This window comes from Notolepis coatsorum, assembly GCF_963971535.1.
Source record: "Notolepis coatsorum genome assembly, chromosome: 18".
NCBI lineage: Eukaryota > Metazoa > Chordata > Actinopteri > Aulopiformes > Paralepididae > Notolepis > Notolepis coatsorum.
Genome location: NC_140182.1, coordinates 36,287,670 through 36,301,179, shown reverse-complemented (window position 1 = coordinate 36,301,179; position 13,510 = coordinate 36,287,670). Strand labels below are relative to the sequence as shown.

The following is a 13,510-nucleotide window of genomic DNA, read 5'->3' as shown; positions in this document are numbered from 1 at the left end:
TTGAAGGCCATTTTCAACCAATCAGAAAAGTTGAACGTGCCAATACACTTCCTGCTAAAAAACAACAATCCACCATCTTTAAATACCTCGCGTGAGCCATTTAGCCAACGTAACATTTATTTTTCAGCAAAGAAAGTGCAATAAAAGTGCAATAAACAAAACGGATACTCTGTGTGCTCTGCCTCTCATTTGTTGATGAAACAAAACCAACATCAACACAATTTACCACCAAGAGCGGATAGTTTAGTCTCACAAAAATATCTCCGATGTTGTTAGCTACATGCTAATGTGAATGGCATTCTCCATGTATATAGTTAGCATCGAGGCTATTAACATAGTAACGTTAACGCTAATGCAGAATGGGTACAATACAATAGGGCTCAATACACACAATTGTTAAGGGTATGCAGACTGTTGTAGTTTTGGACTGGGCTCCTTATAACAATAACTTGACAACACGTTGGTAGCCGCAGCTACTTGGGACAGCTCTGCTGTAAACACTGGAAATAACCGTGCGGGTCTCTACTACGCATGGGCATTGGGCAGAACGGCTCTGTATCCGGCTCGCGCAAATTACACGGCACCATTGTCGGCGAGTTTCGGCGAGTTTCCAAAACGAAAACACCTTTTGAGCGTTGCCACTAGGCAAACGCGTTTTCCTGCCAAAACTGTGTTTCTTTTTAACTTGGACATGCAAACGTAATCATTCGAAAACAGAACGTTGCTGTTTTAGCCCAGTGTAACCATGGCCTCAGAATCATATCTGGGTGCTGGTGAACGTGCGCGGGACGTTGTTGAGCTGGTTGTTGAGCTGGTCCCTGAGCTGGTCCCTGAACTGGTCCCTGAGCTGGTTAGCTGGAGTTTGTGATTTTATTTCACCCCCCTCCCCTCCCCTCCCCTATACTAGAGATGCACCGATCTGACTTCTGGGCTTTGGGTATCGACTGTCAGAGTACCGATCCATTACTTTTAATGAACAGTAGAAACGTGCACCATAATTTTGCCGTGATTGGACAAAAACTATTGTGATATCATACAGATTTAGCCATTAGAGAGTGTTAACCTGTCAAAGATGTGTCACTTTGCTTTGATTTCTGACACGTTAGACGTGTTTCTCAGTATCGGATTTTAGTATCGGGGGGAATTCTCTGATACCGATTCTATCCCCATCTCATAACTCATAAGTCTATTCATCCGTTATATTAATTCAAAACTTCAGGACTTCTTAGTCGATTTAGTTACATCTGTGGATATTAGCACATCTCTAGTAAGCACTAGATGTAAAGAGGTCCTTCTGCATGCTTGCATGTGGGGGAAAACTATTTTACACCAGAGATTTGTCAAGTAAATCACCTCAAATCTCTTAGGCTACTCGACAAAGTCCTACGGCTATTAGTGGACTACAGAACTTCTTTAGGTCGAGGACGGCCTCGGATTCTATTCTGAGCAGCCTTACTGGCCCTCACTGGTCTCTAGAGAACAACTCTAAGCAGCCATATACATCTCTATAGGCACAATTATAACCATATAGGGGCTATCGCTGTCACCCGGAGCACACTGTGTGCATTGTATAATGTATTATGAGGTATGAGATGTTATAAAAAAAAAAAAAAAAAAAAAACGAACAGAAGATGCCAGTGAGATCTCCTGCTCCGTGGTCACGCTGGGCTGAATAATGTATGACTGAGTGTCATACAGGCGGGTCCCTGCAGCTTAGATCCCCTCCAGATGTGTTTTAAACCCTTAACCCTGAAAGACCCACATAGACAGATTTTTGTCTTTTTAGGGGGGGGGGGGGGGTTCTTTCGGAGGAAATAGCAGGTCAACGGTAGATGTCAGATAGAAGTGGTATAGATCATCCGAAAGCTGAGAACCTGAAGATTAATGGAGATTAATGAGAAGCAGCTTAAATGGTAAATGGACTGCATTTATACAGCGGCTTTTATCCCAAAGCGCTTCACAACCCGCGCCTCACATTCACCCGTCCGCTCACACATTTCACACACAGACGGCAGAGGCGACCCAGCGAGGTGCCAACCTGCTCGTCGGGGGCAGTTAGGGGTCAAGTGTGTCTTGCTCAAGGACGCTTTTGACACGCGGCCTGGGAGGAGCGGGAATCGAACCTGGGAACCTTCAGACGACGCTCGACCTCCTGAGCGAATGTCGCCACGCTTTTTTATAACAATCTGTATAGTCAAAGTTAAGAGAAGAAGAAGGGGGGGAAAAATATTTAGTGGAGGGGAGCTTTAATGTCGGGGGTGTTCATTAAACACATCGCGGCGTGATACTGTTGGTAGGAGATCCGATTCCTAGCGGTGAAGCCAGTTTTACGTCCATCTCTGACCAACACTCCCCCGGGTTCCTCTAGCGAGGTGAGATCCATGCCCGCGGGCCTATAATCACCCAAGGTAGAACAAATCGTGTGTTTCCTGACAAACAGTCCCTTTATCTCACTGCTGAAGGGGAACCCGATTGTGCATTCCTGAGCAGAGCCCCTTTAGAAAGCCTGCCGTGCCAAACCCCCCCCCCCCCCCCCATTCCGACAGGAGGAAGAGAAAAAGTGGGGGACCGGTGCCAGTGTAACACTTCCCGAAAAGATAGCGGCATTTTTATCATTTTAATTTAACACCAACATTCTCTCACACACACACACACACACACACACACACACACACACATAACCCACAAGCCTAATACGAGCATCAAAACGACGGGAATGACGCAGCCAAGCGGACGGCCAACTATGTAAACAGCGCTCGGCCCCTCCTGCTCCACCGGTGCGGTCCAGTCACTACCGCTCCCTCGTGCGGAAATGCCAGCTGATTACCCGGCGATTTAGCCGCCTCACTTTAATGCTAATTCAGCTTATTACCACTCAGCCGGGCCGACCCCGTCCCTCCACGCATACCGGCGAAAGGCCAACGATAGAATGAAAGCACAGTTTTTTTTTCAGCACCCCCCCCCCCCCCACCCACCCTACCCCACCTCACACAAGTCGTTCCAATAAAAACAACTGGTAGTACGCGCAGAACACAGAGGCCCTACTGTATCCGCGTTGTTTATACAAACGTATGGGGTCCCACGTGTTTATAAAAAAAAAAAAAAAAAGAGAAAGCCTGCGGCAGGGTGTTATTCGAACGTCTCCGAAATATGCTCCGACGCGCCGGCCAAATGTTTACCCTCCGAATGAAATGACCAGACTGTACAACGCGAGATGAAAACCCACACATATAGGCCCGTGCACACGCCGGACTCCCCCTCACCCAGTCCCGTACACATTAAATGCACGCATGCACACACTGTGCACACACTGAGAGATTAAGGGCACACACAGCTGCTAGAGCCATTTTGGGTTTTTGGGTGGGGGGGGGGGGGCGGGGGGGGGGGTGGTGGTAGAGAGCAGGGTCTATTTGCAGATGAGGAAGGAGGACAAACGTGCATTTTATTTCCCTTCCCACCGCGGGTTCAAACAATATGCTAATGTCTGCCTTTTCCACACAGGCAAGCGGAGAGGCTCCTGCAGAGTAATGAGACCACAAAGTACTGTATGCTGCTGGAGCTGTGTGTCAACCTCCCCCAGAAGGCAAAGAGTCAAACAGACACGGCCATGCACCATTGGGGGGGGGGGGGGTGGGGGGGGGGGGGCGGGCGGGGAGAGAGAGAGAGAGAGAGACAGAGAGAGATGGGGGGGAGAGAGAAAGAGGGGGGAAAGAGAAAGAGGGGGGAGAGAGACAGATAGAGAGAGAGACAGAGAGAGGGGGAAGTGAGGGAGAGAGGGTGAGGGAGAGAGAGAGGGAGGGAGAGAGAGACAGAGAGAGAGGGGGGAGAGTGAGGGAGACAGAGAGAGAGGGAGACAGAGAGGGAGAAGGGGGGCAGAGATAGGGAAAGAGAGAGTGAGGGTGGAGGGAGAGAGAGGGAGATAGAGACAGAGATATGGAGAGAGAGAGAGAGAGAGAGAGAGAGAGAGATAGGGAGAGAGAAAGAGAGTGAGTGAGAGAGAGAAATAGAGGGGGCGAAAGAGAGAAAGATACTGTAGGGGAGAGGGGGGAAGAGAGAGAAATAGCGCGAGGGGAGAGAGGGAGATAAAAAAAAAAAAAAAAGCAACAGAGGGAGGGAGGGAGGTGAAGAGGTTGACAAAGACAATGTTTCTTTCTGTCTCAACGGTTTGCGACAGGATCCCGTTTCATTTTGACTTTCTTTCATCTCATTCCATCGCTGGTCTTATAGAGGGAGGCCTATAAACACAGAGAGGTCGACTCGTCGAGACCCCAGCTCTACGCCAGACTTTAACCTAATCCTGCACAATCCACACCCTGGAACTGGTAATCCTCTGCCTTTATACAGTCACGGATTCAGTCCTAATATATGAATCTAAGGTCGCTTTATTCACACCTATAGCTCGGTAGACTCTGTGCGATTCGGGGCGTGAAGTTGCAACATAGCAGCATTTTTCATTTGGTTTCGGTTCGCTTTCACTCTTGCACTTTGTCAAACACTGTAAACAAATGTCACGCGGTCGAAACGGTTGCTTGTATCTTGGACAGAATATCAGAGTGAAACTCTCCCCCGACAGCTGTCTCGGAAATAATGGAGAAACACCACATTAATGCGGTCTTGCGGTTTCTGGTTTTAAGGAGCGTCTACTCTGGGTTGCCAGGATGTGCAGGAGTAATAAGAAGAGGATCAAATGGTTTCTCTAATCTAATCTGGCAACACATATCCCCCCATACAAAGCCTGATATCATTCGTGTCCCTATACAACCTAATTCAAGAATTTGGTAAACAGGAGATTAAATATGTGGATAAAAAACATGTTCATTCATTACCTCAGTAAATGCAATTGAACTGATAAATACACTAAATGTTTTTATTTATGTTAATTTAATTGTGTTGATGTTTTCATTTCTGCAAAATAAGTATGTACATTTTGTTTGGTTTGGTAAACATTGCACTATTCCATGTACAAATAAATAAAAATTATGATGATGATTCATTCAATCTTTATTTATACTTGATAAATACACTCAGTAATTAAACTAATTTACAGTGTTGTCAAGTTGAAATACACTCAGTAATTAAACAAATTTACAGTGTTGTCAAGTTGTTACATTCACAAATGTCATAATGCATTAACCCTTTCACTACCACACTGTTAACAGTCTGTAGTGTGGTAGTGAAAGGGTTAACCTTCTGTAGTGTGGTTGTGAAAGGGTTAACCTTCTGTAGTGTGGTTGTGAAAGGGTTAACCTTCTGTAGTGTGGTTGTGAAATGGTTAACTCTTTGTCATGTGGTAGTGAAAGGGTTAACATTCTGTATTGTCGCAGTGAAATGGTTAACCCTTTGGTAGTGTGGTAGTGAAAGGGTTTTAACCTTCTGTATTGTCGCAGTGAAAGGGTTAACCCGTTGGTAGTGAAAGGGTTAATTAATACAGAAACAGACACTCAGGTGTGACAGCGACCTTAAGAATGTATATGTTTGAGGGATGGGCCTTCTGCTTTTGTTAGACAGGACCCGTTTAGAGTGGAACAGTGAACACTGGAGGAGAGAGAAAGGTGACATGTAGCCTTTTGGACAAAAGGTCCAAATTCAAACCCAGGACACTTAGCTTGCTGGATGCCTCTGTTACCAAAACCAAAGTGACCTTGAGCAAGACACTGAACCCCCAACTGCTCCTGGTGAGCAGGTCGGCACCTTGCATGGTTGCCTCTGCAGTCGTGTGTGACTATGTGAGTGAATGGGTGAATGAGAGGCATTGTAAATCGTTTGACAAAAATGCGACATAAATGCAGTCCATTTACTAATTGTTACAAAGGGTCAGATTAAACCGAATATATAGATTTTTTGCTTGAGATCCCTTGTATAATATTTGTATATCGTTTGATATCCCTTGTATTATTTGTATATATACACGGAATATCCCTTTACCTGGGTACAAACCAGAGTAATATTCGCTCTCCTATTGGACAGCGACCCCTAGGCGCCAACGGCCAAGCCCCCAACGGCAAGTTCAAAGGCAACTCCGGGCATGTCTCAACATGTCCAGAGTCTGCGCAGTAATACGAGACAGAACTGAGGTTGGCACTAGATAATTCACCTTACGTATAAATACGGTGCAGGTGTAAACAGCAGCACTTCGTTCATTACTAGTAAAGCCTTCACCACGAGTCAACGTGCAGTGAAGTGAGCAACCTTGCGTCTAAATAGAGCGTTTAGAACATGTGCGAATAGGATAGTAAAAGTGTCAGAGTTTAGTGAAGTAACGTCAAGTTCAACCTAGTTTAATGTGAAGTATAGTACACAGGAGAATCTACACCGGCGACTGCAGAACCATTTCTGGTTGGATTATATTGCTTTGGGACCGTGACCGCTGGAGAAGAGAACAGTCGATCCCACTGTCGTTTGGGATTTACCCCCGTGAGGATCATCACTCGAGCCCGCCTCTAGGAAGAGGCTGGCTAGCTGTCTTCCATGCTGTCGAGCATACTGGATTATAGCTGTTGCTTTGTCTACTGATCAAGGGAGTACATGCACTGGCTCCTGTATCTGGAGCCTCGTTATTCCTCGTTGACCCAGACTTTGTACCCGAACATTCCTCTACCCCTGCCGGCCTTACACCCCGGAGGGAAACCCCCAGTGTCTCCAGCTGGTACTAGTGTGCCCTATGTAATTGCTATACCACAGGTGGCGCCAGTTTAGACCCATCATAGTATTCATACTATTCTCATTGACTTACGCTCTTGACTGACTTTACGTGTGTTCTTCGCCATACAAGCGCGAGCCTAATTCTCAATATGTAACCTAACGTTGCTTAATAATAATAAATACCCTCCAAATAGAACTTTATGTGTCAATGCCGTATTCTTGTGTGGGTGTTCACCATATATATATTCATGTACTGTATGGCCAGTAATTAAAGTACATAACTAGTAGTGGTTTAATATATCATACTCTTTAATACAGTCAGGGAATTGTACCCCTCAGTTACACTAATACTTAACCCAAGGAGAGAAAAAGGATAAGAATGACTATTCTGATCATAGGTTGCACTCTCTCCTCCGTTATCCCCCAAACACCTATTCTTACATTATACGGTTATAGAATTATGGACCAAATCACCTCTTAACAACAACTATCTTCTCAGACGGGGGTCCCTGACCTATGGGGGGGGGGGGTTCTTGACATGCAACCGTTCTGAGAAGCAATGCACTAATCTACAGTACAAGCAAGGGGATAGGTATCAGTCCCCCAACCCCCCCGACACAAGAATCTCCCAAACTGCCTCATGTCCCTACTCTGCCTGAAACATAAACGAGCTGTTGACGGAGGGGATGTCAGCTCAGCCTCCACGCACAGCGTGGGGAAACACAGATGAGTCTTAAAACGTCTTACTCCCGTTCCCCATAGGAGCTACAGAGGGACAAAAGGAACATTATACAATGTTCGATAGGATTCTTTTTTTTCTCGATAGGGAGAATGGATATCTATTGCAGGAGCCTCCCCCGGTTATAAACGCACGTCTTACATTTATTGCGTTTCAATAATTAACGTTCATTTATGAGGAACACGTACATTTTCACCGTATGGGGGAAACGGGGACAGAAGTGCCGTCGAGATTGATTTCTGATGTCAGGAGGGAGAGGAGATGAATAATGAAAAGAGAACAGCCTGCCATTTCTGGAGAGAGAATGTTGAACGATGAGAGATAAACAGGGTCGTCGAGCCTCTCTCTGTCCTCTCCCTCGGCTGACTCTGAGAAAACCTGAACCAGATTGATGGCTCTCGTTAAAACCCATAATCAAATTAGAATAAATTTTTCCAGATTGATAGATCCATATCTACATTACGCTGTAATCACGTTTGAATTCCATTTGGTTGCCCCCCTAATGCAACAGGTATTCGTATGAAGGGGAAGGGACACTGAGATGGAGAGAGAGAGAGAGAGAGAGGGAGAGAGAGATAGAGACTCTTTCAGACAGACACACAGACCTCCATGGTCCCGATTGTTGAGAAGAGAACGATAGAAGACCAACGCAGAGCCATTTAAAAGGCCAGCTAACAGAACAAGGAGCCTTGTGTCGGTTTTTTTTCTTCTTATCGTCAGCATAGCCTACGAGAAGACCAAAAACCAACAATGCATTTCTTCTACTTAAGTATGATCCATCCAGCCAACACCAGATTATAGCTAATTTCCACAAGTCATATGCCTTATCTCCACTAGCCAGGGTTTAGCCGTGCTGTGGCCTGTCTGGCACACAGTGAGCGTCTCCATTGTCTTTAGAACCTGGCCAGACCTGGCTGGACCCCGGCTGAAACAGCCACCTTTCACAACCTGGCCAGACCAGTTTTGACTGTTGGATCATCATGGTTTAGTCCTGTACCACAATTGTTGGTGTGAATTTTTTAAAGATTGCGTAGCAACCGGGAGTTAGCAAGAAACGCAATGGAGACGCAAAACCCAACCATACCATACCATGCTAGATCGTGGCTTAAAGTAATTCAGGGGGAAAACTACGATGTTCGTGTTCATGGCGATGATGAATTAAGTATAATTAAGCCCTATTCATCAATGTGGGTCAGCGTTTTCTGAGTCTGCATGAAAGCCTGCAACGGTATATCCCTTTAACTGCGAACAAGACCGGGTCCCACGCTCCAAACACTGATCCTGACGCACACTAGCAGTAAACACAAAGTCACACAAACAAGGAGGCTCGACAGTGTGGGTGTTTCACTCGCATTTGTGACTAAAAATAGTTGTGCGAACTGGGAAAATAATTTAGGAGCACAGTGTGTGGGTAAAGATTATTATATCTAGCTATTCAGCCCTGTGTTAGACATTACCCTGGCCTCTGGAAACTCCTCTTGTGAGTCACGCCGTTTCTCTGTGTGGTGTTTATGTGTGCCACTCCCACAAACAGCATTAATTTGGTTAGAGACATGGTGTGAAAACAGCAGAAGGAACTAACATCCAAGCCTTAAAATCGGTAGCGTAGGAGTGTTTTGGATATCTGAAACATGACCAGGAGATTAGTGAAGATGGATATCCAACATGCCGGTGAAATGTGACTGACTGCCAACGGCTCCAATGAGGCTACCATGCTTGATGCTTCGTAGGGCTGACCTTCGATTTCTTTTTTGGAATTCAAAGCTTCGGGGCCGAGATTCGATTTGAATTCTAAGCTTCGAAATACAATTTCTTTTATGTTGGTGGGACTTGTACAGCACTTTGTTCAACTTTGTCAGTGCTGTAAGGTTTAAACCTTTTTAAATCTTAGACAAACTAAACACTTTGCTTTCATGAAATATTGTAAGCCGTCATTTGAGGCTTTATAAAAGCAGCACAATGAACACAAATCTGTCAGTGCTGAGTCCGACCTCATCTTAAATAACAAACAGCATTGCTTGTTGTGGTTAACGAAGAGAGGCAGAGCTGATTTAGCTAAATATATATATATATATATATATATATATAAAAAAATATATACCGGTAATCGAATTTTATATTCATATTCGAATCCCATGCCCATCGAACGAAGCTTCGAAGTATTTAAGACAGCCCTAATGCTTCGCATCCCCGAGATCACCATCCACCCCTGTATGCCCAGACTAGCTGCTAACTAAGCCCCAAATAGTTAAATTAACCCTGGGGCAGCTCACAGCGGAGTTGAGTCGAGTTCGAGAACACAAAATCTCTCCCTTTCTCTCCAGTTATGTTTTTTTTTCCCACTTTTTTCTCCTCTTTTTCTATTTTTCTCCCATCCCAATTTCGCTGTGCCAATTCTCCCCTCCCCTGTCTTGAACGTTGCTCGCATATGCCCCCCACTGGCCGGTTGTAGGGAGGATAGAAGCCTTGCATCACGTGTCCCCTCCGATACACGAGGAGGCAGCCTGTCACATCTTTTCACCTGCCAGCGCGGACTCTCATTGGCGAGGTGTAACGTGTGGGAGGCTCACACTTTCCCGTCTCTGCTGTGCAGGCGCCCCAACCGACCTGTAGGAGTCGCTGTTCACAACGTCCAGATTACCACCCTTCAACTTCCCACCCGCTGACTCTGCCAATTGAGTTAGTATGACGGCCGGCCCAAGCCGGAGGCAACGCCGACAGCCGGATTCGAACCCGGTGTCTCTTGCGTTGTTGACAAGCGTAATGTCCGCTGCGCCACCCAGCTGCCCACGTTCAATGATTTGTAAGTAGCCAAACGTTGCACTATAATAACTAACTGGAGAGAGTTGATGATGATAAATATAAAAATTCATTAGCTATATTTGAAATATTCTGAAGTCATTCAAATGTTTCACTGCGCTCCTACATTTCTTTGTGTGCTACTGCTCCTAAATTTTAGCATTTAGGAGCACAAAGCTCAACGCCTCCTCAACGCCTCCTTACTTGTACTGCTGGTGGTCCTTGGTGCTGCGCGTCTTCGCCATGAAGCGCTCGGCCAGCTTCTCCAGGTTCCTGGAGTATTCCATCTCGATCTCGGACTTCTTCCTGAAGAAGTCCTGCAGGTCCTGCAGCAGCTGGACCCTCATCTCCGTCTGCTGGTCCAGACACTTCTGCTGCTCCACCAGCTGAGCCCGGATCTCTGAGGAGAACCAGAACCAGAACACGCGGGTCAACGTGGAAGAACACACAGGCCAGAATGGAGCCAAGATACAAAGAGTTGACATTATATGACGATGTTTGTGTTTTTACAGGACGTTTCTCTCATGCGGTTTCAGTCTCATACGGTACATTAAATACTTTAGCCGGGTCCGAATGAAAGCAAATTTGAAGGGTTATAAAAAATTATATACAGTAGGCAATATACTATTCTGTAAACACAGTGGGAGCTAAACCGATTCGAATCTGGATTTTGGGTCCATATGTTAGCAACAATACTCGATATCACTAATGAGGACAGCAGCAGGACAAATTAAACTGAACAAAAACAACACAAAAAGCATAAACAGATGTTAAAAAATATATTACGTGTTACGTTAGTCGGCACAATCGGACTATTTAGTCAACTAAAATAATGTGTTTAGTAGAGGACAAGCCTACGGTACAATACAAAAACCAAATGGAGCTCATTGTGGCTTAGTTCTAGCTTAGGGAGAAAGGCGGTTGGCAACACAGCAGGTCTCAGGTGTTTGTTTCATCAAGGCTCTGAGCAAGACCGGGATGCGCGGCTTCCTGATTCTATTTCACACACTAGCCAAGAGCAGAGAGCAGGTTATGGACATGCATGCCTTAACCACTGCCTGTGACTGAAGAACACGTCCACTAAGGAAGGCCGTTAGTAGACAGGAGACCTCTGTTGGCTGGAAAACAGGACCCAATCACCCTCCACAGCCCCTTATGAGGAATCTGGCCTGTCAGAGAGAATGCCTCTCATTAAATCTACATCTCCTCTACAGGACAACTGGCTTCAGACACGCAGACACACAGCCGATGAATATCTACAGACACAGATGGAGATAGGAATGTGTGTGTGTGTGTCACATAAACACACTCACGCATGCATTCCTCATACACGCTCGCACGCTTATAATATAGATCTCTCTCTCTCTCTCTCTCTCACACACAGACACAAACGTGCGCAAAAGTGTTTTCCTCCAAGTGGCCAGTCAGGACCAGGTCTACGTCGGTATACGTATAATGAATTTCTCCTAATGGACGGTAGCTAGCTAGGGCCACAGACATCTTCAGCTGAGGAAACCTGATTAATGGAGGTGCTTTAAGAGCCACACAAGAGCCAATAGCGGAGGGCACAGCGCGCTCCGGCTCCAACCAGACGACTTGTGGCAGAAAGCCACGGCGTAGCCTGCAGTGTCCCGTCACAAAAGCTTAGCCGAACCGCTGGGTTCTAGGTTAAAGAAACAACCCCTCCCCCCCCGCGCGCGCGCGCGCTCGCTCGCTACAGGCCTTCAGGACCTTGGCCGTCGACATGAAGAGCCGTATAGTGGTTGAGTTATAACGCCAAGATGCTTCACTGCATTTAGACGAGGAAATATAGCTTTCAGATGAAATACTAAATGAGAATCATTGGCGAAGCGGGTCCGCCGCTAAATCACAACATAGGCCCACGGCACATGGACCCAGATCCCCCCCCCCCCCCCCCCCCCCGGAGGGATGAAATATTACTAATAGTGCGTAGCAAGACTTATTTTTCGGCCACCCGGACTTCGACAAACCAAACAAATGGATCACGTGTTCTCTCTGTGTGAAAACAATCTACGCCGGTACCCAGTCCGGCCGACTCTTGGCCCGCCTGGTGCAGTATCTTGACCATCAAATGGACGACGGGGAACGTTTGCTTAGTCAGCCGCGCACAGTTTCACACACAGAAAACCGCACTTGGGTGGCCCACCCACCACCCGCAGTCTGTCCGGAGAGAAGTCGGTTCACTCCGCCTGCCGCCATCTCGATAATGACGGCTGACGAGACCTGGCTGACACCCTATGTGTTTGAAAAGGGAAGGCAATCCATATGAATAATGTCATACGTTTTCGTTGTTCTTTCTTTCGTATTTAAAGACAACATGGGATGTTTAATTTGGTCAGAAAGGACTATTTTTGCTATATCAACATCGCCTAACTGGCCAGAAGAATTGCACTTTAATTCCAACCCCCGGCCTGGCTTTGGTCGCCAAATAATAAAAAGCCTAGTTCACCAATTATTTTAATTAGAAATACACCGCTGTCAAGCCGTTTGCCAACACAGAACCTAGGAGGCGGCGAGGCGCTCACTTGGGGAGTGGACGAGACGGCAACAGATCTCTTTGCCAAAAGAAACAGAGTGACCAACAGATCCCCCCCAGTGTTTAGCTCATTGGGTATCCGTCAATATATCAGTATGTCAAACTACCTATTTGATCAATCAACCATTCACTCGATTAGAGCATTTCACCGGCCAGAGAGCGCTGAGAGCAGCATTTGGCTGTAGGCACGAGTATGTGTGTGTGTGTGTGTGTGTGTGTGTGTGTGTGTGTGTGTGTGTGTGTGTGTGCGCTCAAAATGCAATAGTGGAATTACCATGGGGCTCCACTCCATTCATCAGCCTTAAGCACTCTTCCAATCTAGATAAATCAATGGTTTAAGTATCGTCGCTCTATTGGAAATAGTTGATTACTATATTGTCTTTTCAGTCTCAGCCACGTCGGCACCCCAGAGACACTCCGCCCCCGGGGGAAACTCTTGTCCCCCGGAGGAGAGCGGACCTCTGGTGAACCGCAGACGTCATTTCCTCAACTCTCGTCGACTGCAGTCGAGGCTCAAATCGAGGGAAGTCGAAGACGCAATTGAAGAAATAAGTGCCTGCGGTTCACTGGAGGTCTGCTCTCCGCCAGGTGACATCATCGGGTTCTTATCCTCGAGACACGGAACACATTTGTACGTTTTATGTCCAATTATGATGTGTCCTCCTCGCAACAGAACGCGGGGTAGGATTCGGGTTTAAAAAATAATTGCCGAAATGTCCCTTTGACTACAGTGAACCCCCAAAGATAAACACGTCACCATTGCCGTCATCAAA

At 46.4% G+C, this 13,510-nt stretch overlaps 1 protein-coding gene across 1 annotated transcript in view; it reads right to left on the bottom strand.

Annotated features, from left to right (window-relative positions):
• Window positions 1–13,510, bottom strand: part of srgap1a (SLIT-ROBO Rho GTPase activating protein 1a) — a 188,302-nt gene that overhangs the window by 127,535 nt on the left and 47,257 nt on the right. The window contains 1 exon segment of the mRNA XM_084335154.1: window positions 10,385–10,580. Within this exon segment, the coding sequence (XP_084191280.1) occupies window positions 10,385–10,580 (196 nt within the window).